Below are 26,748 nucleotides of genomic sequence, written 5' to 3'. Positions count from 1 at the left end.
TCCCAGCAGAGTTGGAGCATGTCATGTTCGACTTAGGACGTGCATATCTGACCCTGTCTTGTGCAGAATGATGGTAATGATTTTTCCAGCATCAATGCTCTTCTCCTTGATTGTTTGCTGGACACTTTGGGAAATAGCATTAATATTTTCAAGTTACTAGGGGGCTAATCATAGCAATTTTCATGATTGTAATACTGAATTGGAGTTTTCAGAGAATAATCATGGCAGTTCACACATGGAGTCTTTCTGGAAAGAAGATCTCACTGTCTTAGGACAAAGTCATTTGCATTAAGACCATTCCATGAGGGCAGTGTCATAAAAATTATTATTTATACAGCTTCTACTCTTGAATTCTTAGTTATCCCAGAGGTCCACTGAATACTGAATCCTTCGTTCATTCCAGATGCGTATGTGTTAAGCTAATGGACACAGACTATTCACAAATGAATGACTAGAAGGATAGATGGATGAGCATAGATAGATAGCTAGACAGACAGATAAACAGATAGAAATTAACGATTGCAGGCAGTGCTCTGTTTCCATGAACATGTTAACAACTTTAAGGGAAAATTAGTTTACGTTGATGTAGTAAAAACGTGAACCTAGGTTTATTAAACCTTGGCTACATGCAAAGCACTGTGCATACTAGACTCAAAGCCCTTGGAAGACAGAGGTGGGACATCATTTACCTTTGTGTCCTTAGTGCCTCATCTAGTACCTGACAAGTAGTGGGTGCTCTATAAATGTCTGCTGAATAATTAGCATGTTATTTCATTTAATTGTGGTAAAATCCCCGTGAAGCAGATATTGCTATTCCTATGTAACAAATGTGGATGTTGGGGCATAATTTAAATTTGCCCAAGTTTATACAGCTCAGAAGCAATAAAGAAACCAGGATTCTTACGCAAACCTGTCTGATCCAGAAGCATTGTTTTTCTCTTACTCTCCACTGTCTTGAAGACGACTCTTTGAAGGCTTTGTATAATAATCCTTCTTGAGCTTCTGTATGATTTCTAGTTGGGAACTGACTTGCTCTTTCAGGTCCTAAAGATGTCTCATCGTTGTTTGCAGCCTACTTGTTTGTACTAACGCAGACATCTCATATCTCCATTGGGAGCTGCCATTTGAGAAGCACCAGCAGAGTCCCAGCCAAGGTGGACCACAGCCCAGCTTTGGGAGATGATTGGGATAAGGACGTCACGACTCCAGCCTTGCAGGAAGCTCGCCAAGCCCAGATGCACACCTTTTGCAGGGCAAGCAGTAATTCCCCACCCACAGATCACCAGACCATGTTTAGATAACCATGAAAGTGATTCCCATTGATTCAGTAGGACCCAATTACACTGCAAAAAAGTGAAATGGAGTAGACGAATGGCATTTAGAGGCAGAATTGTTAAGTAATAGAAAATAAATAACGCCAATTGACCCTTGAGATGTTTGGTCATACCCACATAAGACTGCTACGAGAATAAATTAGTTTTAAGGGATCTGTACCTTCTCTCTGAATCCCATGCCATTAGCACTGTCCTGACAAACTCTCCAGAAAGTTCTCAGGCTTTATTTAGCTACTGATACTGTAGAAATTTAATCTTTAGAAAGAAAGTCATAACTACAGCAACACTTGTACTTTTTTGAAAATGAAAGATTCCTAGTATCTGGGCAATAGAGTCAGAATCTGATCCATTTATTTAAAAGATCTGACAGTCAGATGCAATTTCAGTCACTTCTAGGGTGGCCTCTTATTTTTTCCTCCTTTTACTTGTGTGAAAAGGAGATGCAATCCTCCCACTCCTGCCCATCTCCCTGATGTCTTTAGAAAGCTGGAACCAGACTCTGATTACAGACCTTTGTTGCCATGAAGAGAGAACAGAATGTGGTTAAGGAAGAAGAAAGAGCCTTAACTAGGAATTCTTTTCCTGTAATGGCTAATTTTTTTCCTCATATACCTCTCCAAAAAGGTGGCAAGGTGACATCTACTTAAAGTGTATTTAATTGCAACTTTCAGAAGACTGAAACAGTAATACCTTACAGAATCCTCAGTCACAATTCAAAATGTTTGGAATAGCGAAGATGAAGTGTATTCTCAGCAGAGGGGGAAGAAATTGGAATTTTGAGTAATCTGCCTGGTCTACTGATTACACTCAGTAACAAAGAAGATATATCAGCCTTTGCTTTCAGTCTCTGATTTCCATTCATCTGAGATCCTTCCCTGATGATCAGGGTATCTCTGGGTAGCCATGGTACTATGGGTATAAGGAATAGCAAAGGGTATTTTGTTCTATTATAATGTGGTGGTGTCAGATACAAGTAATTTGATCCTAATCCCTAACTACAACAATTCAAAGGCAGGTAAGGATCTCACCCAGAGTGTCTTCTTAAACCACAGTTAAAGGGTGTGTGTGTGAATACATCATTGGGTATATGTGCGTGTATGTGTGTGTACGAATGTTTATTCAAAAGGAACACAAAAAAGCCATGTGAATAACAAAAATTAATGACCCAGCCATTAGATAAGAATTGACCTTGTGTAATTTTTACATAGAATTACCAAAAATAAGCAAAATTTTCAGTATATTTCAATCAGCTTTTTAGAAATTAAGTGGAATTAATTACTGGAATTGGGGAAGAATAAACTTTTAGTTTGGAAAACATATTGCTTACATAACAGGAATCCAGGAGCCATGGAAGGTCAGGAATTATTCAGTTGTGTAACTGTTACACAACTGAAGCCTCATTTCTCTGCCCTGCCATCCTTGGTGTCAGACCTTCCAGAAGCTGGCTCCCCTCTTGTTTCTAAGAAAGCGACCAGAAACATCTGGAGCTACAGGTTTCCTTGTTCACATTGGGACAGGGCATGCATCAGGGTGATGGGGATTGGTGCAAGTTAAACTTGCTGTCTTGTAAACTCATAATTCTTACATTTCAAAAAATTCATAACACCTACAATCTTTTCCTCTCTAGCATTTGTGAGAAATACAGGTCTTAAGGATAAGCAAGATGTTGAGAAATCCCTTGGGCAACCCTCTGAAAGAACACAAATGCATCATTCCAGATTGATTTCAAAATATATCATTTTAGGAGGAAAAATTCCATAATCACCTTCTAAGAAGATAACTCAATAATACAGATTTCCTTGGGGGCACATTTTATTTTCCAGAAGTAAAGGGCATTCCTTTAAAACACCAGGTTCCCCAGGACATTAAGGTGACATTTAAAATGGTACCATAGCATCAATGATCCCATTAGGGATTTTTAGCCTTACTTCCTTCATCCACAGCCCACATACAGACCTTTGTCTCACTTCCTCCATCCCTTTGTGACTGTAGTCATGGCTGTCATCTCCTCCAGGTGGGAAGCTCCTGTCAGGTAGAGACCATGTTTTTGTTCATCTTCATCTCCCTCCCACAGTACTTTTACATTGCAGGTTCTCAAGGGGTAATTATTGAACACATAATACATATTAAAGATGAAGAATAGTGAATTCAAAGTATTCTAATACAAAAAATGTAATACTTTGATGAATGAAAACATTTTACTCCCCCACTTATACAGCAGCTACATTTAGTCAATTTTTTCCTAGAAGCATATGTGACTTTGAGTTGGTACCATATAAGTCTGCAAGGACATTGTAGCATCAGCCTGTATTTCACAAAGTGCTAAGTCTTGTGAGGCCATGCTGTCACCTATGAGCTGAGTGACTTTAGGCAAAGCTTTTGACCTTGCTGGGTCTTTTATCTGTTGTCAAATGTGATTAAAATTGTTTGACCTAATTTCCTAGTCGAGTTGTTGGGAGAATCAAATGAGGTCACAGATGTAAGTTCTCTGAAGGGGTGGTATGAATGAGGTAGCCCTGATATTACTATTCTGGTTAACAACCCAGAACATGAGGGGTCCCAGTCAACCTATGGTTTCCAAAAATAAATCACCCTGGCAGCAGACCCACAAACACAAAAGCACCAAGAGAAGTGCAAGTTGAGCTGGCCCAGGGGTACTAAGCCTGTCTAGGGAGAGCTGTAGAGAGGACAGACGGGTCTCACACTCACCTGCCCTGGATTGCAATCATGTGCCTGGGCCTCTGAACTTCGGCTTTTGAAACCGAAAGGACCATAACCTGGATAACAGGCATACATCTTTGCCTGGTAGCCTCCAGCTGCTGTTGACCCAGTGTCCTGATGCTTCATGCAGTCCTTTTGTTTGTATAATTTCTGGAGATTTCCAGGAAAGACTATGAGCCTTCATGTTGGAGTAATGGTCCTATTCATTGGCACATGGAAACTGATAACTCTTTATGATCAATAGATATTCCTGTTTCCTCAAAGTCTAATCAAGAATCAAGTGGTACCAAGGCAATATATGTAACCGAAACTTTTGTACCCTCATAGTATTCTGAAATTTAAAAAAAAATAGATATACTATATAGATTTATTTTGAAGATAGAAAACTAAGACCAGGGTGAATTATATGGTATGTGAATTATATTTCAATAAATATATCTTAATAAATATCTTTATTTAAAAAAAGAATCATTTTTATCATAAGCTTACTGCTGGGTTTTTTTTATTTTACTAAAAATCTAATCAATTTGGGACTTTCACAAGCTAGTTCCTCTTACTGTCATACTACCAGACTTCCCAGAACATTCTCTATATATTTTGGTGAATTATTTTTTCCTGTTTTGGTTGAATGTTAGAATCCCTGACATGTTCCTTTGACAAAGCCAGAAGGAAAAGAAAGATGCTTATTCACAAAGTTTCATGTTTAAGTCTGGAATGATATTTTTCAGGATGCTCGGAGCAAATAACTCAACCTTCCATGAGTGTGCACTATGGTGTTAAATCTCCCCAAATGCTTGGCAGTCTCCACTGCCTCTCACACTTCTGAAACGTGGTTTGGGAATATTTTTCCCAAAGTGCTTTCACCATAAAGTAAAAATAGCTTTGGCTGCCCACTATATAGAGTTCTTACAAAGAGACATTCATTATTCATTGCTCACTTTTCCCCAGTGGTGCCCACCAGAGATCTCAGAAGGTTTCACACATAGGTACTTGTGGGCCTGATCTTCTGAGAACTTTTTGGGAGAATATGGAGAAAGTAAGACTTTCTGGCAATGTCATGCCCTGCTTCACAAAGTGAACGGTGAAGGTGTATCCATTAAGCTCAGGGACGAGCCTGGCCTGACTTAATACAGTTCCTAGTAGACAGTCAACTTTGATCATCATACTAACACTCTGAGAGTGAAGTCCAAGATTGTAAAGCATCACTTATAAAAACTACTTCTATTATATTTTCACCTAACAAAGAAACTGTGTACTTACTGGAAGTCTTTCTTTTCAAATGCCTTTTCAATGTTTTTGACTGGGCAAAAAGACTGTTTCTAGAGTTTACAGATACACAACCAAGTTATACATTTTTAATTGACTCCTGCAGCAGGGTGACTCTACTCTTTCATGACTTAACACATTTAATCTATTTGGCTTTTGACATCCACAGAAAGTTCACCAGCCACTGTTTCTACTTACTTAGGCCTCATGATAGGGGCTGCCTGAGGGATAATGATGAGAATGTTCTTCCTTAGCCGTCTGCCACCCCTGTTGAAAAAGCAAAAGTGAAGGATCATTGTGTTAGAGGCAAATGGAACTTACACAGATGAATATTGACATGGAGTGGAGTGGAAGGCTTAGGCTTTTTTTAAAAAAAATGTTCTTTCAGGAGATTATTCATTCTCTTAAGTTTCTAGATTTCTGAATCTATGTGATTTCATGGTCAAAAGATAAGTGGCTTTGTTTCCCCTTATCTCAGGGGAAGGAGATACATAACCTAATCATCTGTACCCCCATAACATGCTGAAAAAAAAAAAAAATCACGTAAATGGGCCAGGCGCAGTGGCTCACACCTGTAATTCTAGCTCTCTGGGAGGCCGAGGCGGGCGGATTGTTTGAGCTCAGGAGTTCGAAACCAGCCTGAGCAAGAGCGAGACCCCATCTCTACTAAAAAGAGAAAGAAATTAATTGGACAACTAAAAATATATAGAAAAAACTAGCGGGGCATGTTGGCGCATGCCTGTAGTCCCAGCTACTCCGGAGGCTGAGGCAGGAGGATCGCTTGAGCCCAGGAGTTTGAGGTTGCTGTGAGCTAGGATGACGCCACAGGACTCTAGCCCGGGCAACACAGTGAGACTGTCTCAAAAAAAAAAAAATCATGTAAGTGCTTAAAAAGACAATGTTGCAATCTTTGCAGCAGTCATTTCAAATTTTCAAGAATTTATAACAAAAGGGATACTAGAACACCCATGTGACTTTTTAAAACATTCCTTACTGCAGTATTAACATTTTAAGGCTTTTCATTTGATTTGCCAGTTTTATATTTTATATTTGAGATTGGTTTCATCTTCTGGATATACAGTTATGTCACTGCTGATATTTTTCAAGTCGGAGTGTTCCTGTCTTTGGCAATTTATCTGTCGCATACATTTCCTTCACTTATCCTGCCCTAGACACGAGGAATGGGAAGATGAAAGACACAGTTCTTGCCCTCAAAGAATTCACAGTATACTTTTGAGAGAGATGGAAAAACAGTTTTAATACAGGCTCATAGGTGATTTGGTGGAAATGAGCATAAATTCCGAAGGAACACAGAAGAGGAACATAATTTAGAGCGAGGACTGGGCGTGCGTGTCTTACATTCTCCTGGAAACCAAGAACTGGTGATTATAAATACACATGTAATAAATTTGCTAAATACAGATAGATGGTAAATACTTCCTAAATATTGGCTATTGATATTAATGTTCACCCTTGAATGTGTCTGTCTGAATTTATTTAAGTCTACTGAGTTGATCTTTATATAAAACTTACGTATACTCCCTTTCATCTTGTGAAATGTAATGAAAATACTTTAAGTATCCAAGAAGAACCATCTTTCTCTTTTAGTAGCCGTATCTTGAGGTGTATTTCCCCAGGAATTTTAAGTTTATTATGTGTAGAGAACAAACACTACCTGTCATGTGATGAATACAAGAGTACACAGGGTTTTTAATAGATCTGTTAATAGGATAATGAATAATGTTTGTTACTAACCAACAGGATATCTGCCTAATTTTTTAGCAATCGAAGATCCTTGCTATGACTCAGAATTAAAATAACATGCCATTAGAAACAGGAAAAAAAAAAAACAGGATAAATAATTTCTTCACCAATACAGGGCCTTGTTCCTGATGCCTCTTATGAAAACCAGAAGAAACCAATGCTAGTGCAGCATATGTATCAGGACATGCTGGATGTTATCAATACAGTGGTTGATATGGCATTGTCTCCACCTCCAGTTAGCTTACAAGCCAGCTGAATGCAGGGTGTTAAAGAGGACAGATATATAACAATGAGATATGTGATTGGCAACATGTTAGTGTATGAACAAAGTCAAGCAAAGCATACAAAGAAATAATAATCCTACCTAAATGTAGTCTCCAAGAAGGCATCATAAGGAAATAAACAGGTGCATCAAGCTTCAGAGGATTTCATAAGAACTACAAGGGTAGGGGAGTAAAGGGGATTCCGTGCAGTGGGATCCCCAATCAAAATAGCAAGGACCTTGAAGTCCGTGCTCCATTTTGGAAGAACAAATGGACTATGAGCTCCTTGAGCAAAGGGAGCCCATATTGCTTACCCCTATATACACTGTGCTGTGGTTTGAATGTGTCTCCCAAGGTTAATGTGTTGGAAACTTCCTGAATACAGTGATGTTGAGAGGTAGGACCTTTAAGAGGTGAGTAGGTAATGAAGGCCCTGCCATCATAATTGTGTTAACGCTAGTATCGTGGGAGTGGGTTAGTTATCTTGGGAATGGGTTCCTGATAAAAAGGATGAGTTCAGGTCCCCATCCTCTCTTGCTCTTCTACCTTCCTTCATGGAGTGATGCACATGGCAGCACCTTGATATTAGACTTCCCAGCCTCCAGAACCATAAGCCAGATAAACTTCTATTATTTCTGAATTACCCAATCTGAGGTATTCTGTTATAGCAACACAAACCAGACTAAGACACCGGTGTCTAAAACTGCACATGGCAGGCACTAGCAAATGTGCATTGAATTAAGCGATCTGATTGTGTGATTAGAACTTTAGGTATAGAGTGGATAGAAACTGGAGGCTAAAAATAGCCTAGTGGGCAGGCTTTGTCAATACTATAGGATCTTGTATGTTAATACTAAAGAGTGTGCACTTTATCCTGTAATTAAGCATTTATTAGAGTATGTTCCTTGAAATATCAGACCTGAAGGAAGTAAATAAGCATCACTTAGGGTTCTGCCATCAAATAAGTTTGGAAAACACTAGTTTAAACAGTTAACCAGCTTTTTCGCTTAGACTTTCTCTGGGTCTTTAATCATTTGCATTGTAAAGCTCTAAGAGGGGTCTATAGCATCCTTCAAACTTCTAAGATCCTAGACCCTCCTTTAAGGCAGGCACCTTGCGAGCCTAGTGTTCTCCATGACATCTTTTATGAAATCTGCTGTAGACAACAAAGAGCCATTAAAAACCTTTCAGCAGAAGACTGACATGGTTGGAATTTCATGTTAGAAGACTGTCTAGACTTCTAAAGAATGGAATTGGGTGAGGCAAGATTAGAGGCAGGAAGACCAGGTTGAAGACAGAGACAATGTTTAGATAGGAGATAATGAGAGCTTGACACCAAGGATGGAGAAGGAGCTGAGAAGCACAACCAACATTTAAGAGGTAGAACTTGTTGGGGTCATCATTATAACTGTGCAGGTTGTTCCATGTGCAGGGACACCTGGCTGAGTGGCTCATGGCTCACAGAATCTAGCACACACTCTTTGTTGCCAAACTGTGCATCCAGCTGTAGGGCTGCATCCCTCCTGGGGAAGGCTACCCACTATGATTTGAATATTTGTCCCCTCCAAAACTCATGTTGAAATTTATCCCCCAATGTGGCAGCACTGAGAGGCGGGGTTTTTAGGAGGTGACTAGATCATGAGGGCTCTGCCATGAGTTGATCAATGGATTATTGGGTTAATAGAGTAATGGTTTATCATGAGAGGGAAACTTGTGGCTTTATAAAAGGAAGAGAGACCTGAGCAAGCATGGTAGCATGCTCAGCCCTCTTACCATGTGATGCCCTGCACCACTTCTAGCAAGAAGGCTCCCACCAGACATGGCCTCTGCACCTGGGACTTCTCAGCCTCCGTAACTTTAAGAAATAAATATCCTTTCTTTATAAATTACCCAGTTTCAGGTATTCTGTTATATGCAACAGAATGTAGACAAAAATACTGTATCTAATGCATACCCAGCTGTGTCTCTAATCAATGACAGATGAGATGTTGAGAGGGAGCAAGAGAAGTGTCTGTGTTGACTCATATTTCTGTTCTAGTGTATGGCTAAAGATGCCTTAATTTTTTTTTTTTTTTTTTGAGACAGAGTCTCACTCTTTTGCCCGGGCTAGAGTGAGTGCCGTGGCGTCGGCCTAGCTCACAGCAACCTCACACTCCTGGGCTCAAGTGATCCTTCTGTCTCAGCCTCTCGAGTGGCTGGGACTACAGGCATGCGCCACCATGCCCGGCTAATTTTTCTATATATTTTTAGTTGTCCAATTAATTTCTTTCTCTTTTTAGTAGAGATGGGGTCTCGCTCTTGCTCAGGCTGGTTTCGAACTCCTGAGCTCAAACAATCCGCCCGCCTCAGCCTCCCAGAGCGCTAGGATTACAGGCGTGAGCCACTGTGCCCGGCCTGCCTTAATTTTTTATTCAAACTTCTTTTAATTCTAAAACTATAGAACCTGAAATTGTAATGCCTGGACAAGGAATGATGAATTTTCAGTTCTGATGCTCTGAACATTCTCTACCAAGAGCTACAGTTTTATCTTTACCACATATTAAAATGTACATACTATTATTACAGAGAGATTGTTATCAAGACCTCAAACCAAGGGTTACAAACTCACATGCCTACAGAGCCCATTCAAGCATTGTAAATGAGTGAGGTCTGTAGCAGGCTGTTTGCATATTAAATTTATAGGCATGTTTTATATTTACAATAAAAATGTACTCCCTTCATTTGTCTTTAAATATGCAGTCTTCTCCATCTATATTTTATAACTTTCTGATAGGAACATGAGGAGTGGGAAGTGTTTCTCAGTTCTAAGAAAAACTTCAGCACAATAGTGATAATGAATGACAACTGACGCAGCTGCAGTGTTAGAGACACAACCTCTGTTGTGGGCTAGTTGTTTTGATTTTTCAGGAGAAGCTGGGAATTTGAATTTTTATGTTAAATCTCCCTCCTTTTAACTGTTGGCAGAAATTTTTACAATACACTGTATGGGCCAAACGAAAGCATATCTCTGGGCCAGCAGTTCATGATCTCTACTATATTCATATGTGCTGTCTTACATACACACGGGCTTAATTTCTTTAAGGTGATGGGTTTAAAATTCATACTTGTATGTAGACAAGGTGTTAAATGACTTGCTAAACTGCCCCACAAACCCATGTTGAATTGCTGAGTGAGCGGAGAAAAGCAGTGTGTGCTGAGCTAGTAATCAGATCAGTGTCCTTATTTTTGCATTAAGCCTTTTTACTGTGCAAAGAAAGGCCAAAAATCTGGTGCCTTGTGCAAGGGTTAGTGCTTAAATCCAAATAGCCTCATCAGTGGAGCTCTAAGGCATGAGAATCTGCCAGGATAAAAGTAACATGAAGTGTGAAGTCCGGTGCTATGAAATAGAAGGGAAGCTACCAATATACACTTTCCATTGGAATTTACGTCTGTTTCATGGAGAGGGGAATGTGGAATAGTATATCGACTAAAGCCGTGATGTCAGGGGAACTGTGAAATAGTGCAGGGGGATTTAGTGCTGCGGCTAATATGATGTCACATCTTGGTTCATGGCAGAACTTTCTTAATGGCCCACATGTGAGCACATAGATTGGACCCATCTGTTTGAAAGGGAGAGTTAGCACATGGGTGGTAATCACCATTGTGCTAAAGAAACTTTAAGGAGGTGTTTAGTTCCTGCTGATAGGGAAGATTAGAATCAAGCAAGTTTTATGAATAGAAAATGATGAGCAGATGAGCCTGGAAGGAAATGGAAATGTGATGAGATTAGTAGCTGATGCATACCTCTCTGCAGGGAAAAAAAGCTTTAAGAGATGTCAGGCTGGGAAGTACATTGTTTCCTGAAGTGCAAAGAAAAGATTTGGACAAAGCTGCAATATTAGCAGCTGCTGCCAAAGTGAATTGGTCAAGGATCTTTCTAAAAAAGTGGCCATTTAGCAGTTGCTAGGTCTAAACATGGGGAGGAAAAGATGTCTTCATTGTCCTGGGATGTAGGATTCATGCACCCATTCAACCGACAAATATTTATCGAGAACCAACTATATACTAGCACTGTGCTAGACCCTGGAGTGGCTCACAGACTTGTGGGAATGTACACCCTGCAGAAGAGAGACCAGAAGTACTTGGAAAGGGTCTCTGGGTGGACTGTGAGCTGATTTTGTCCTGGGGCTTCTTAATAGTGGGCCATCTTTGAGCAAAGAGAAAGCTGACAGAAATGAATAGTGTGGTTCGGTGGCCCGGCCTAGGTTCCCTTGGTTCCATAGATCACAGATCTTCAGTTTGAGCATCTTCAGGTTGTGTTCTTTCCTAAAAGAACAACTTTTTAGGCAACATGAACTTCCTTAATTGTAGTTCAGAGAAAATGCTTAAGTCCTTTTTTCTCTCCTTTTCTTTCTTTCTTTTTTCTTTCTTCGCTTCCTTCATTCCTTTATTTCCTATCAGCCCTCATTCCTCTTTATTTTACTTTATTTTATTTCATTTTTTTATTTTATTTCATTTTAAGGTAGGATCTCACTCTTTAACCCAGGCTGGAGAGCAGTGGTGTGATCACAGCTCACTGCAGCCTTGAACCCCTAGGCTCAAGCAATTCTCCTGCCTAGTTTTCTGAGTAGCTGGGACTACAGGTTCATGCCACCATGCCCAGCTAATTTTTTTTTTATTATTTATTATAGAGAGGGTCTCACTATATTGCCTAGGCTGGTCTTGAACTCCTGGCATCAAACGATCCTCCCTCCTCTGCCTCCCAAAATGCTGGGATTACAGGCATGAACCTCCATGTCTGGCCATCCTTTTCTTATTTCTGATGAAGACTTTTCCCGTATAACATAAACCATCCCACAAATTTATTCAACATGGTAAGTATCTATGTACTGAAATAACTGATTTGCTGAAATTGGAAATAGCAGAGACATCTATTAATATATCCAGTCTACAGAGAATATATCACTCAACTGTACCTAACAGATAGCAATACAGAATGAGGAAGGCAGAGTGGGGAGTGACCGGAATACCTACCCATCTCCAGTTGATTTCTTAATACCAAATCATAGGTCAAATACGAGAAACCACATATAATGAAATCAAGGGAAGATAGTTTAATGTTGCCTTCCTTTTGCTTTTCCTCCATGGAACATGTGGATGATGGTGCAGGTTAATTTTAGTTCAATGATTTCACCTTTCAGAAAGTTTATCTTCAAGGGTTGCCGCTCCTTTGAGACCCGCCCTTTAATTTACTGTTTGCTCGTAGTTTTCTTTCCAGAAATGGCAGGAAACACTTGTCTTTCCAGGAATGCAGTAGTCTGAGCCCATAGGCAAAAAGGTCTGAATTCCAGCCTCAGCCTTTATATCAGCTCCTGAGTCATTTGAGAAGGTCATTTCTCTGTTTCCCCACCTGTGAAAAAGAGATAAAGTTACTTTCAACCTCTTTGCTATCTTGAAAAAATTAAGTATGTAATGTTTGTGAAACATTTTAAAGATAAAAAGTAGAGAGTAAACATAGCATCTACTCTAAACACAGTACTTCTTTTTTTTTTTTCATGTAAGAGCTCAGAATTCTGGAAAATACCTAAATTATAAAACCTCTGCAATATTAAATTTATATAAGTATATATAAATGTATATGTGTGTGTGTATATGAGAATGTGTGAATGCAAGCCTTGTTTGAGGCTCAACGGCCAGCTTGGAACTCTAGACCCAATCTCTTAGAAAGACTGAGGTTAGTTCTAATAAGCTGGTAATAGGCTAAAAAGCGCATCTGTCTAGACCTCAGTTTTCTCATCAGTAAAACAAGTAGATTGAACCAGAATGATGTCTAAGCTCCCATTTACTCCTGAATTCTCTTAATATCAGATGATTCTGTGCTTTCCCGAGTATAACAGAGAGAAGAAAGGCAGTTTCCCTTCACCCTGAGGTTCTACAGTACATAGGAAAATATGATGGGGTAGGAAAATACTCAAGAGTAGGTCTCTTTATCCATTCCCCTAACTATGTGGTGACCAGTAATGGGGACACTGTGCACACATAAATCACGAAAGCTGCACTACCCACCACTGGTCTCATAAGTAAATACTGAAAATACATAGGCATCCTCACTAGAATTAATTCTCAACAGCCACAGCATCTAAAATCCTACCTATGGACAGTGTGTCTTTTGGATCCAATGACCTCTCTAGGCATACTGGTTTAAATCAATACAAGAGAAGAGTAATCTACTTGTATTATTAGTAATTTATTACAGAGTTTCCTAACATTTGACCCATTACGATACACATAGAAAATGAAATTTGTACAATGGCTTTGGGTAAAGGGAAAAGCTAACCCCAGCCAGAGGTGACTAGCCCAGTGGTCCATGTGTACAAGGTCACGTTTGTCTACCCAAGAGCTAAGAAGATCAACACAGCAGCATATCTAAAGCCTACTTGCTGAATGTGGTTGGATGCTCTGCCTTAGTCTGAATGGCTTCATCTTCAGGTGTCTTCCTTGCCTAGAACCTGCAGCGAGGCCCTGAGACTTTTGATAATGGATCAGAAGAGGGAGAAATAAATAGCTTTTGAGTTTTGTCCTCTACTTTAGAAGAGTATGAGATGTTAAAATAGCTCACAGCTGTCAGGAAGATGAGAATAAAGGTACAAAGCACTGGAGAAGAAGGAATATTGTCAGGATATAGGGAGGTCTGTGTGTCAAAAGACAAAATTACAACAAATTTAGTTTGAAGATCTTAATTGGCTTTTATTTGTAATTCTAGAATCAGGCAACATCTCATTCCATAAAATAGAATGAATATTCCCATGAGCTGAACAGAGGAGGTTGGCTTTATAAACAGAAAAGGGCTGAGCAGAAGCAGAGAAGAGAAAGTGGATTAGTCATTTCAATGCTACTTTCCTTGTAAAAGGATGGGACTCCCTTATCATGCCAGCTAAAACTGGCCTGTTTTGGGATTTGTCTAGTCTCATATTCTCTCATATTCATTCTCTCTCTGTCTCTCTCTCTCTCCCTCCCCCTCTCTCTCCTTCTCTCCTTCCCCCCACCCCATCCCCTTCCTCTAAGTTCTCCCAAGATCGGATAAACAACTGAATTTGGGCTTGGTGGGGTGAAGCTTCAGCATGCATGACTCCATTTTGGTCTGGTCTGTTGAGCTTGGTACAGGAGCTCGGTCCAAGCCAATGACTTCCTAGAAATTTTATTTAACAGTGGCAATCAGGTATGAATGCAAAGATACTTGGTGTTTCACCTAGAAGAAGGAGTATTCAGCCTAGACAGTGACAGACTGATTGGTAGTGACAGCTATCTGGAGAGCTCCATCTCAGAAGAGTCTGAGGCCACATCCCACCTTCAGGGTGAGCAGTGAATTGTTTGTGCTTCCTTTGGCCTCCAGGTGCAGCTGGCAGGATACAGCAGCCATGGCCCCCGTGCCGTATGCTTGCCATCCCTGTCCAGGACGTGCTGAAATTACAGTGCTGAGGCCAATGAAAGGACATGTTCCTGTGTTCTGAGGAAGGAGGGACAAGCATTTCGATGAGAGGCAGACTGAGGTGGTGGTTAGGAGTGCAGACCCCGGACCAGGTTGGAACCCAGTCTGCTTCACCTTTCTGTGCCTGTTTCTAATCTGTAGTATGGGGATGATAATCTTATCTTCCCCCAGGACCAGCGTAAGGACCCATGACTTAGTATTTGTGAAGCAGTTTAAAGAATGCCTGCACATAGTCAATGCACAGTGCCTGACAAATAAGAGAGGGAGAGTAACCAAGGCCACCCAGGCCCTCCTTCTTGCCGTCCCCACGATCAGGGGGAAATAATTTTCTGCAAAGAAAGGTAGAGCAAATTTTGTAAGAGAGAGCTTTAACAAAATATTAATAGTAGGAGAGGATCTAGCTGCACTAAATAAGTTTGGGTCTCAGGTCTTGGGGTGCAGAAAGAAGGTGCAGCCATGCCTCATGCCTCGGTGGCAGTTTTTAAGCAATTGAGGAGGACAGAAAGGTGCCAAAAACTGGAGACAGTCAAAGGGGGTCCCAATTATCAAGGGAGGGCAAAGGCTTGATTCTAGAAGCACAATGAAGAGCTTGATATGGATCCAAAGCCACACTTGGGGAGGGAATTTTAAACAGGTGGTTAACAGATGCTTCTACAAGGGCTGTGCAGCGTAGGAAAAGAGCATGTGACTCGGGTGCAAACCCACATTCTATCACTTTCCGACTGAGTGGCCTTTCAAAAGTTACTGATTCCTAAGCCTCGTTGTTTCCAGCTGCAGAATAGAAATGTCAATCCCTTCACTGGATTCCTGTGAAAAAGTGACAATCTTATGTAAATGATCTAGCAGAGGATTGAGCAAAACAGGCTCAATAAGTGATACTAAGTAGCAGAACACAATGGAAGAACACAATGGTTTAGACCAGGGGTCAGCAAACTTTTCTGTAAAGGGCCAAAAAGTACATATTAGGCTCTGTGGCCCATACAGTATCAGCTTCAACTACTCAACTATACTTTTGTAGCAGGAAAGCATCCATAGGTAATATGTTTTTGTTTCGTTTTTCAAAATATTATGTGGGTACAAATGTTTTTGGTTATATGGATAGGCTGATCTCTGGTTTAGAACCAAGCAGCCGGGTTTAAAACAAAACTCTCCCAAAGGGTGACCTTTGACAAGTTCTTAAATTCAGTTTCCTTGTCTATTAAATTGGTGTGATAACAGTACCTATCTCATGAGATTGTTGTAATAATTAAAGGGAACAATGCATGAGCTGTGCATCTCACAGGGAGTGCTTGATGCATTGTAAGCTTTTAATGCACCTTACCTGTTATGATTATCCCAAAAGCCTAGAATAGGGAGCCAAAATTACCAGTAAGATGAGATTTAATAGGGACAAATATAAAATCTTGTACTTATAACCCCCAAAGGAAACCACACACTTATGGTTTATTGCTTTTTCCAGGAGAAGACCTAAGCGGTTTAATTTTTTCATATCACAGTGCTGTGTGACATGGCTTCTACCCAAATAAGCATAGTCATGGACTGAATAAATAAGTGAGATTGTCTCTAGGACAATGGAGGGACTTTTCACAGATCAGAGTTAGTCTCCTATGCTGCCCCGGCCATCGCATTTTAAGAAGGAAGCTGGTATGTGGAAAAACACCCTGAAAGAGGGAACCAATATAATGAATAATGATTCATTAAATATAATGAGCGATCTGAGAGATAATTATATGAATTAGAATTTTTCAATCTGGGTAAACAATTCTCAAATATCTTTTAGGATTTTTATGAGTATAGCAGTCTTAAAACATAGCTCTCCAAATTACTTGGCCCTACTCCCAGCTAGAAGTAGGGTTTATAACCTGGCTTCTTAAATCTGAACTCTGAGACCATTGGACAGTAGAATATGACACAAGTGATGCTGTACCAGTTTCTGAGCCCAGGATTTAAGAAACTAGCAGCCATCATTTTCTGTCCTTCAGGCCACTTGCTCTTAGAACCTAGCTGAGGTTCCAGCCACCATCAACCAACAGACACGTCAGATGACTACAGGCCCAGCTACCTGTAACTGTGATTGCATGAGGGGCTCCAGATAGGAACTGCCTGTACTATGAAAGGTGATAAAAAGATGCTGGTTATTTTAAGCTGCCTAGTTTTGTGTTCCACAGCAATAGATTACTGGGGTAACATGGAAGAGGAATTTTACCTTTTCTGCAGAGTAACAAAGGGTAAAACTAGTCTATAGGAAACTACAGGCAGTCTAGGGTAAGTACAAGCAGGTGAGTTTGGGTTCAGTATTAAGAAAAGCTTCGTGAAGTGTTGAGGAGCATGTGGAGAAAAAGGAACCCTTGTACACTGTTGATGAGAATGGAAAACAATATGAAGGTTCCTCAAAACACTAAAAGTAGAACCAACATGTGAACGAGCAATCCCACTTCTTGGTGTATATCCAAAGGAAATGAAATCAGTATGTTGAAGAGAAGTTTTCATTCCCACATTCCTTGCAGCACTATTCACAACAGCCAAGATACAAAATCAACCTAAGTGTCCATCGACAGATGAATGGATGAAGAAAATGTGGTATGTATAAACAATGAGATACTATTTAGCCTTAAAAAAATAAAGAAATCCTGTCATTTGCTACAACATGGATGAACCTGAAGGACATTATGTTAAGTGAAATAATCCAGGCAGAGAATGGCAAATGCCAGGTGACCTCACTTAAATGTGCAATCTGAAAAAGTTGAATTCATAGAAGCAGAAAGTAGAATAGTGGCTACCAGAGGTGGGGGTGGGGAGTTGTGAATAGGGAAATGTTGGTCAAAGGATACAAGACTTCAGTTAGGTAGGAAGACCAAGTTCAAGAGATCTATTTTACGTCATGATGACTATAGTTAATAACAAAATATTATATACCTGAAAATTCCTAAATGAGTAGATTTTAAGTGTTCTCACCACAGAAACTGCTAAGTATGTGAGGTAATGCATAGACTAATTATCTTGATTAAACCATTTGATATATGTCTACATATATCAAAATATATTGTATGTAATAAATACATACAATTTTTATTTGTCAATTAAAACTTTTTTAAAGGAGAGCTTTGTGAGAATTGAACCTACCAAACCACAAATGCACTGCTTCATAAGAAACTGAGTTCTTCTTATTGAATAGATCTAAACTGAAGCCAAATGATTGCAGGTCCCAAATATTACAGAGGATTTAGGGTATGGGGGAAGGGTGAATTTGGTATACATCCATGTTTATTGGTTGGTTGGTTGATCTCCTAGTTGACCCCAAAAATAGGTTTTTACCTAAAAGGTCCTGGGTAAATATTTCATTCATTCATTCAACAAATATTTATTGAATGCTATTTATTCTAGGCACTGTTGTAGATGCTAGCAATATATCTGTGAACAAAATAGATGGAGTTCATATTCTAGTAGATGTGGATCAGTAATAAGCACATAAGTGAAATATATAAAATATCAAATAATGATAAAGTGTCAAGGACAAATACTTGCAGTCCACTCTTATCCATGGGGATATATTTCAAGATCTCCAGTGGATTCCTGAAACCACAGATAATACTGAGCCATATATATATTCTTTTTTTTCCTATGTATACATACATACCTATGAAAAAGTTTATAAATTAGGCACAGTAAGAGATTAACAATAACTAATAAATAGAACAATTATAACAATATATCGTAATAAAAGTTATGTGACTGTGGTCTTTCTCTTTCTCTGTCTCTCAAAATATCTTATTGTATTGAACCACAGGTTACCGAAACCATGGAAAGTGAAACCATGGCTAAGGGGGCCTGCTGTATAAAACAGAGGAGGGAGATATGTAATCTCCTAAGAAGGGTTTACAACTTTAAATACAATGGTCTGGAAATAGCCATTTGGGATGAATTAACAGATGAGGAGAGTACCAGATTTGAACTCTCCAGCTTAGAAATATCGAATATATTCTTAGACACTCCTGAAATCACTACAAACAAGGCAGTGGACAAGATCCAAGGTCTATGCTCCCAAGCAGCTTATATACTTATATTCTGTTGGAGGGAAGAGACAACAAAAATAAATACATCACGTAATTTCCATGAGTGAGAAAGTATAAAATTCTACCAGCTGCCTAACTCCGGAGTTCTCAGTGTCCATCCACTTTTGACCCTATAAACCTCTTGCATCTTCCAGGAACAGACTTTAAGCCATGTTTCTCTTTGTAATTGTGTCACCGTAATCCACTGGGCCCATGTTGGTTGCCTTCTAGTTCTGCCTGACATTCACAGACCACAAGGGCACCACAGGAAAATGAAATGGGCTGCACTGTCCTTTCAGCGGTACTGAACTATTTGTGGCTCCTTTTGTTAGATGTTAGCACCTAAAGAAATTAAGCTTTCAGGCTTTTGATTAATTGCCAGAACCACATTATTGATCGATGATGACAGCAAAAAATCTAAGTTAGGTTGACTCTGTATTCTTGTCCCACTGTGACAGGGTGAGAGCACACATGGATCACTCCTAAACAACAGCTCATTTCATGCATCGTTAATGAAAAATGATGCAGGGGAGGAGATGGTGGGGATTTATCTCAGTTAGTTTTGCTTCGATCTTCAGTGCTGCTACTCCCTCCATATGGGCTAATCCCGAGGGGTGGGTTGAGGACCAAGGCACCATGAAGTATGAAGTCTGAGAATCTGTTGTAATCATCGATGATTAATATTCCAGGTACAAACATGGCAGGACTGATGAGTGGGCCCAGAGAAATAATAGTTGAAATTAAGACTTTGAAGTTGGCAATAGGGCTCAGTGCAGCAAACATTTATGGAGAGTACTCTAGGTTTCAGGAAAGAGGTGAAAAAGACAAAGTCCTTGCTTTTGAGTAGCTCATGTCTACCCCACTCCCTCCAGCCCCCATTTATAGAATCGTAGAGCTAGAAGCATTTGGGAGATTGTATGTTCATTTCTTACAGAGACCCTTCAGTATCTGAATGTTCTTTTCACTTCCTGTCATAAGGAAGAATTTTAGGTAAATTAATTCTTGATTTCATTCAACAACATTTATTTAGCACTTAGAGCTAAACTAGGTACCAGAATCTAACAATGAGTAAGACACAGTTCCTGACCTCAGGTTGCTCATCATCTGGAAGGGTTGAATGGAGACTAACAAGCAAACAAACACTGAAAATGCACGATGACAATTAGTGTCCTAGAACTTGTACATGCAGTGGAGTGGAAACATGGTGAGGGAACCTATATCAGTCTGCAGGAGGCAGGGAACAGCTTCACGGGAGTGTTTGGATTGCAGCTTCTAGAATAAGTCAGGAATATTCCCAGGAGAAGGCATTCCATGGAGGAGAATGACTATGCAAAGGAATGGAGGTATGAGAGCATGGCATACTCGGGACCCCCCCAAGCTCAAGGTGTAACTGAACACAGAGGTGGGAACAAGGCAGATAGTGCGTGCTGATAATCAAGGGTAGCCAGATCCAAAAAGGATCCGGCCAGATCTTTGTCCTCAAGAAGCCCCTGAAGAGTGTTATGCAGGTCAGTGACATGATCAGATTTTTGCAGAAGAAATAGCACTTTACAAGAAAGGAAAAGGCTAGAGGCAGGGAGACCAGGAGGCTACTGTAGCCGTCCAAGCAAGATGCAAATAAAGCTTGTCCTAGGGCAGTGTGGCGGAAGAGATTGGTATGGGAGGTGTACATGAGATACCTGCTGACCTCCAAGTTTGATTGGATATAGATATTTAGACAGAGGAGGATTCTAGGTAGATTCCAAGATTCTGGTGTACCCCATTGTGTGAGTAGGTGGGGTGCCATTTATTGAGACAGTGAACATGGAAGGAGGAGGTTTGAGGGTAATGATTTCATTTTGTGACTTTTGAGGTACATGTGAAAAGTCCAGAGAGTAAATTACTAGTACATAGTTGAACATGTTAGTTTGGCGTCCAGGAAATGGGCCTAGGCACAAGAGATACACATTGGAGAATGACCAGCATGTAGGTAGTAGTTGAAACCATGGGTAGGGAGATGGAGGAGTAATCGGCAAAACGGCAGGAAAGGCAGATTGGAGCTATGTTGTCAAGGGTCTTGAGGTTTTATAAGGGGAGATTGCTTTGGCTAAAGAGACTGTCCAAGTAGGCCCTGGATTAGAATCTAATTCATTAAATAAGTATTTGTGGAACATGTTCTATGTGGCTTGGCACAGGGGTCAGAGCAGAGAACAAAACAAGCACAGTCTGACTTTGCCCTTATGTAGCTTATCAACTTAAGTGGGGAATCATATTTAATTAATTTCCACAGTGGTAAGTGCTGCAAAAGACAAGCACAGGGTTATTTAAGAGTACCTAATTAGGGGCAAGGCAGCTGGCACTTGGACTGTGAGGTCCAAGAAGGCAGCCCTAAATAAGTGACATTTCAGTAGGACCTAAAAGATGAGTAGGCAAGCTCCAGTGAAGGGGTAGGGATGGCACCCCAGGGAAGAGAGAGGGTTGGAGGACCTGAAGGGTGTGCCCTTGTGGCCTGTGGGAGCTGTATGCTTGAGGTGAGGTGGTGACTAGGTGACCCCACTCTCCTGGCACCCTCGGGAGTTGCTTCATGAGCCTGGACGGTGCCACTCTTGCACCTGTAGGTAGACACCTCAAGGGCCCTGGTTTGTAGATCCAGGTCTACTCCAGAAGAAAGCTTTTTAATAGCATCAGGATCCTCCAATGAGCAGTGAGCTGCCACCAAAAGAGGCTCCTTTCCTTGGCAGCCACCTGGCCCAGAGGCAGCTCCTGAATGCCACCCCACAGCTCATTACAGGGCATTTATTGACAAGCAATGAGGAGGTGATTTTGTGCACAATGAAGACAGGGAGAGTTGCCTGAATTTGGAAAGGGGCTGTTCAAACAGAAAAGAGAGCAAAACCGTCAATGTGTTTGGGTCCACACAGCTCACCTGGGAGTGTAACATTTGACGTCAGCAGCAGTGGCAGGACGTGCCTCTTCAGAACTCAGGCTGTCCAGGAATTAGCTCAGAGTCAAAATTCAGCCTTGGCACACATTGGTCCTGATGTGGTTCTTTTGTGAAACACAACAAACCAATGAGAAAATAACCTTGGAAGAAAACTTGATTGATTTTTCAAAGAAAACGAGAACTCCTATGAGAATGTATCCTAAGTCTATTAAAGCTATCCTCCTAGGCAGCTTGTAAGAGAAACTGAACTAGATTGCAATTCCATTTTGCAAAAAGCCTTTAATTTGTTTTCCAACATTTTTGGCCCTTTTTTCAGTTATTCTTGTCAGGTTGCTTTATTTGAAAAAATAGCTGATCAGCTACTTTGATTTATGGATTTTTTCTTCCCATGGATGTTTTGTGTATCTTTATGTTCCTTCCAGCCTCAAAATTCATATTTAAAAGATATAATCTGTTTTATTCAAGGTAATTAAAGGTAATTCAAGGTAATTAAAAGATTAAATATAGGTCCTTGCAAAGTTTTTGGTTAAACAGAACATTAAGAATTGCCAAAAGTTCAATACATAGCTTTAGCATTTATTAGTGGGATCTCTGAGCCTGTTTTCTCATCTGTGAAATGGGATGGGACCTGCTCCACTTACTGAAGAGGATGTTTTGGAAAGTAAATGAGATAATGCAGGGAAGAGTGCTTTATAAACTTTGTCACTCCATCTGCTCGATAGGTGTTAATATCATAGTGATTACCATCACTATGACCAGTAAGAAAACTATTCACACTAAGACTCAAAGACTTTATATTTGCCATGAAAATTCTTCACACATGTGTTCTTCATTACTCTCCTCTCAGTTTTCACAGACACAGACATAAGAATAGCATCACAGAGACATGGGAAAGGCTGCACATCCCCTTCCCATTTTCCAAAGAGGAAAAAAAATTTCTTGTGATTGGTAAAACATTTTCAATGTCAAATGTACTTTAAACCAGCCAGCTAAATAGTGACGTGTATATCACAGTTTTCCTTTTGCTCAGTGACAATGTAAAAATCAAATTTTACATGAAGATCTGTCTTGGTCTGCTCGGATTGTTGTAACAAAATACCATAGGCTGGGTGGCTTAAACAACAGAAGTTTATTGCTCACAAGTCTAGAAGCTGAGAAGTACAAGACCAAGATCACCAGTGGATTTAGAATTGGGTAAGGGCCTGTTACTCATGGATGGGACCTTCTGACTGTGTCCTTATATGGTAGAAAGGACAAGCAAGCCTCCTCGACCTCTTTTATAAGGGCATTAATCCCATCCATGAAGGCTACTCTCTCATGATCTAATCACCACCTAAAGGTGCCACCTCTTAATACTATTGCATCGGAGATCAGGTTTTAACATAGGAAATTTTGAAGGGACACAAACATTCAGATTATAGTGTACAGACAGGACAGTCCTAGTCAAAGTTCTGAAGGCTTTGGTTTGTAAGAAGGGCTCTCTTCCCAGTTTGCAGACAGCTGTCTTCTCACTATGTGCTCACATGGCAGAGAGAGATGGAGATCTCTGGTGCCTCTTCCTCTTTTATGAGGACACCAATACTGTCAGATCAGGACTCTACCCTGTGACCTCATTTAACCTTAATCACCTCCTTAAAGGCCTTATAACCAATACAGTCACATAAGAGCCTCAACATGTGAATTTGGAAGAGAACATAATTCAGTCCATAGCAAGATGAAAAAAAGAGATGAAAATAAATACTAAAAGAATTTTGCATTGTCCATGGATTAGAAGAAACACCCGTGGGTTAACATATAATAATGGTTGTATTGTATTTTGTGTCTGTTGGGGTGCATATTTTAGATCCACTACATTTATATAAGCTAGCATATTTTGTAAAGTCAATCCTTTGTCTTTTCCCTCTTCACTTCACATTACAATGAGCCCTTGCTATGGTCTGAATGTTTGTGTCCCCCCAGAAATTTGTAGGTTGAACCCTAATCCCCAAGATGATGTTATTAGAATCACCTTTGGAGGTTATTAGGTTATGGGGGCTCCACCTTTAAGAATGGGATTAGTGCCCTTATAAAAGGGACCTTAGAGAGCAAGCTAGCCCCTTCCATGTGTGAAGACACAGCTAGAAGGCACTGTGAAGAGTAGCCTTCACCAGACACCACTGGTGCCTAGATCCTGGACTTCCCAGCCCCCAGAACTGTGAGAAATACATTTCTGTTGTTGAAAAGCTACAAAGTCTATGTTAATTTGATGTTGCAGCCTAATAGACTAAGACAGCCCTACTTCCCTGCCCCCCTTTCAGCAATGATTTCCATTACTGAATTTGGGGCATCCCCCTCCTTTTATGGATGAACTATGAAAAGTTATACATTTGATAAGAACTACAGAAGTAAGAAAAATTGAGATGCTCTAGTGCATAGCATTGACCTTTATGGGGTGGGCAGTGGGAGGAATAGGAAGAATAGTTTTCCTCCTTTCTGACTGCATCATATTTTCTTTTTGAAAACTCAGGTGACTGTGACAGATGGCGGTCCCTCTCCGAAACAGTCAACCATTTGGGTGGTGGTTCAGGTTCTGGATGAAAATGACAACAAGCCCCAGTTCCCGGAGAAGGTCTACCAGATCAAGCTGCCTGAACGTGACCGAAAGAAGAGGGGAGAGCCCATTTACAGGGCTTTTGCATTTGACAGAGATGAGGGCCCCAATGCAGAAATCTCCTACAGTATCGTGGATGGCAATGATGATGGGAAGTTCTTTATTGACCCTAAAACTGGCATGGTTTCTTCCAGAAAGCAATTTACAGCAGGGAGTTACGACATCCTAACGGTAAGAGCTTCTGAACTCCAGCAACGTTGATTGGGGAAGGGGTTACTTTCTTATTCCCGTATATTTCTCTGAGCAATATATCTTTGGAGTAAAGTTTAAAGCCACACAGCTGTGGAAGGCATCTTTCTGGGAGGCAAGTACAGGTGAGAACTCCTGCCTGTTTTGGCTATATGCTTAAATAATGAGATAGTTTCCTCTGGCTATGTCCCGTCAGCATTTTCCCCAGTTCCCAGGCCACAGCCCATCTACCACATACTCAACCACACTCTCTGTAGCCCTAAATTATTCTCAAGGCACTGAACATAGGTATAAACTAAAGGCAGGGGAACAGTGACACATCCCACCCATCACTCAACATAATGCTCAACGTATCCCCAAGACTTCTCGTAGAAAATGACTTTTGTAATTGTTGAACAATGTGATAGAACATGAATTTAGCTGTGTAAATTGAGACACAAATCACAGCAATGTTTATTCTGTGAAAAGTGAAAAAAAAAAACCTCAAATATAAAGTGACTACACTTTTCATTGAATTGGAAAATTAAAAATAAAAACAAACATGAGCCCCATCTGATGTAGAAATTTAAGCTCCCATATCCAAGATGCCAATGTGCTTCCTCCTCCCCCAACCACTTCAGCCATGCAGCACCTATTCCAGAGAGGAGGTGGTCATCCTTACAAGCGGTGGGCACTGTCCAGGGTCCCAATGACCATCAAGAGCTGGCCCTATCTGCCATCCTGCTCTCTGTCCTCAGCCTTCTCTGCTGTATACAGTCGGCCCTTTAGTGATTTAAAGGATGGCCTGGGTTCCTTCGATTTATCTTTTCACTCCTGTGGTCTGGACTTGGGTTCCTTGCCCTGCTCAGTAATGAATCCAGAACAGTGAGTAAAGAGGACAGTGAAACACCAGCTCTGTTTCTGCCCTTAGAAGCTCTGATGTAATACACGCTGCTGTGTGAGACTTGCAGTGTGGAATCTTGGAGGACCGTATAGACTACCATGGATACTCTTGGTGCCCTGCCCAGATCCCCTTCACCAGACTGGTTCGTCTGTCCCCCAGCTGCTGCAAGAGCTGGCTGCTAAGGGCTCACAGCTTCCTCTTTCTCCAGAGGATCTTCCTCAGCTGATTCTTGGCCCAAGAGATGCCACACTCCCACCCCCAGGCTAGCAGCCCACAGCCAATGACTGACACCCAGATACAAAGTCCAATCCCCCTGTCTGAGGTGGATTCAACTCTGCAGTGCAATGAATAATTCAGAGCTCCCCATGGAATCCCTTGGGTTGGCCAGGGCCCATTACTGTTTAACTCCTACCCTGCGGTTCTGATCTCTTTCCTTCCTTTCTCCTGAGAGCATCCCCCCAACCCAAAGCCGTTTGTACCCAAATCCCTGTCTCAGCTCCTAGGGAACCTTAAGACATGTGTTTTGAAGGGTTCTCCATCCCACAAGGATGTTCCTGGGCAAAGCAATCCATGAACGTGTAGCATGGGGTGCTATGAATTGCCAGTGTTTCCAAGGTTATAACTATTAGTTTTGTGCCCATAAATAATATTTTTAAATGTAATATTTCAAAATCCTTTTTAGAATGTATTTTATTTGGGTTTTTTTTTCCTTTTTGGTTCTCTCTCAGTGTTTTCTGCTTATGGGACTTTGTGACCCTCCTATTTGAGTCCAGGACACCACAGCAGATCACCCTGCACAGCTGGGCAAGGAGACATGCTTTCCTTAGCCCGTGTATCAGCGGGCTTATGACGAGTCATCAGCACCCCCTCCCCTCCATGCTGCCTCCAGGGGCCCACGCTGCCACCAAGAGAGTTCTCTCCCCCTTTCGAGGGTGGCATAACCAAAGGGCCTCGAAGGCAGTTAGCCCCAGGCTGCTGCCTTTCCCAGCCTACTCCTGTCACCCTTCTGAGATCCTGTGTGAGTGGAGAGCTTCTCCAGAATAGAGCAGAAGGAAGGAGCTGCACAGTGCAACCACACACACACACAGTTGCATGCACAGCATTCACATGTAAATAAGGATTCACAACACATCTTCTCCCCTTTGGAGTATTATCACTAGAGGCGAGGTTCAGGGTCAAGCTATAAAGAATCAGATTAGCTATTCCTACTCATGCAACTATCATTCAGGCCCACA

The 26,748-nt window shown here is 40.9% G+C and overlaps 1 protein-coding gene across 1 annotated transcript in view; it reads left to right on the top strand.

The window, feature by feature from the left end:
* Positions 1-26,748, top strand: part of FAT3 (FAT atypical cadherin 3) — a 528,492-nt gene that overhangs the window by 373,891 nt on the left and 127,853 nt on the right. The window contains exon 4 of the mRNA XM_012657230.1: positions 24,298-24,612. Within this exon, the coding sequence (XP_012512684.1) occupies positions 24,298-24,612 (315 nt within the window). The remainder of the gene's footprint in view (positions 1-24,297; positions 24,613-26,748) is intronic.

The sequence above is a fragment of the Propithecus coquereli genome, unplaced genomic scaffold, assembly GCF_000956105.1.
Source record: "Propithecus coquereli isolate 6110/MARCELLA unplaced genomic scaffold, Pcoq_1.0 Scaffold534, whole genome shotgun sequence".
NCBI classification, from domain to species: Eukaryota; Metazoa; Chordata; class Mammalia; order Primates; family Indriidae; genus Propithecus; species Propithecus coquereli.
The sequence above is the reverse complement of the archived record's forward strand: the minus strand, read 5'-3'. Positions and strand labels throughout refer to the sequence as shown.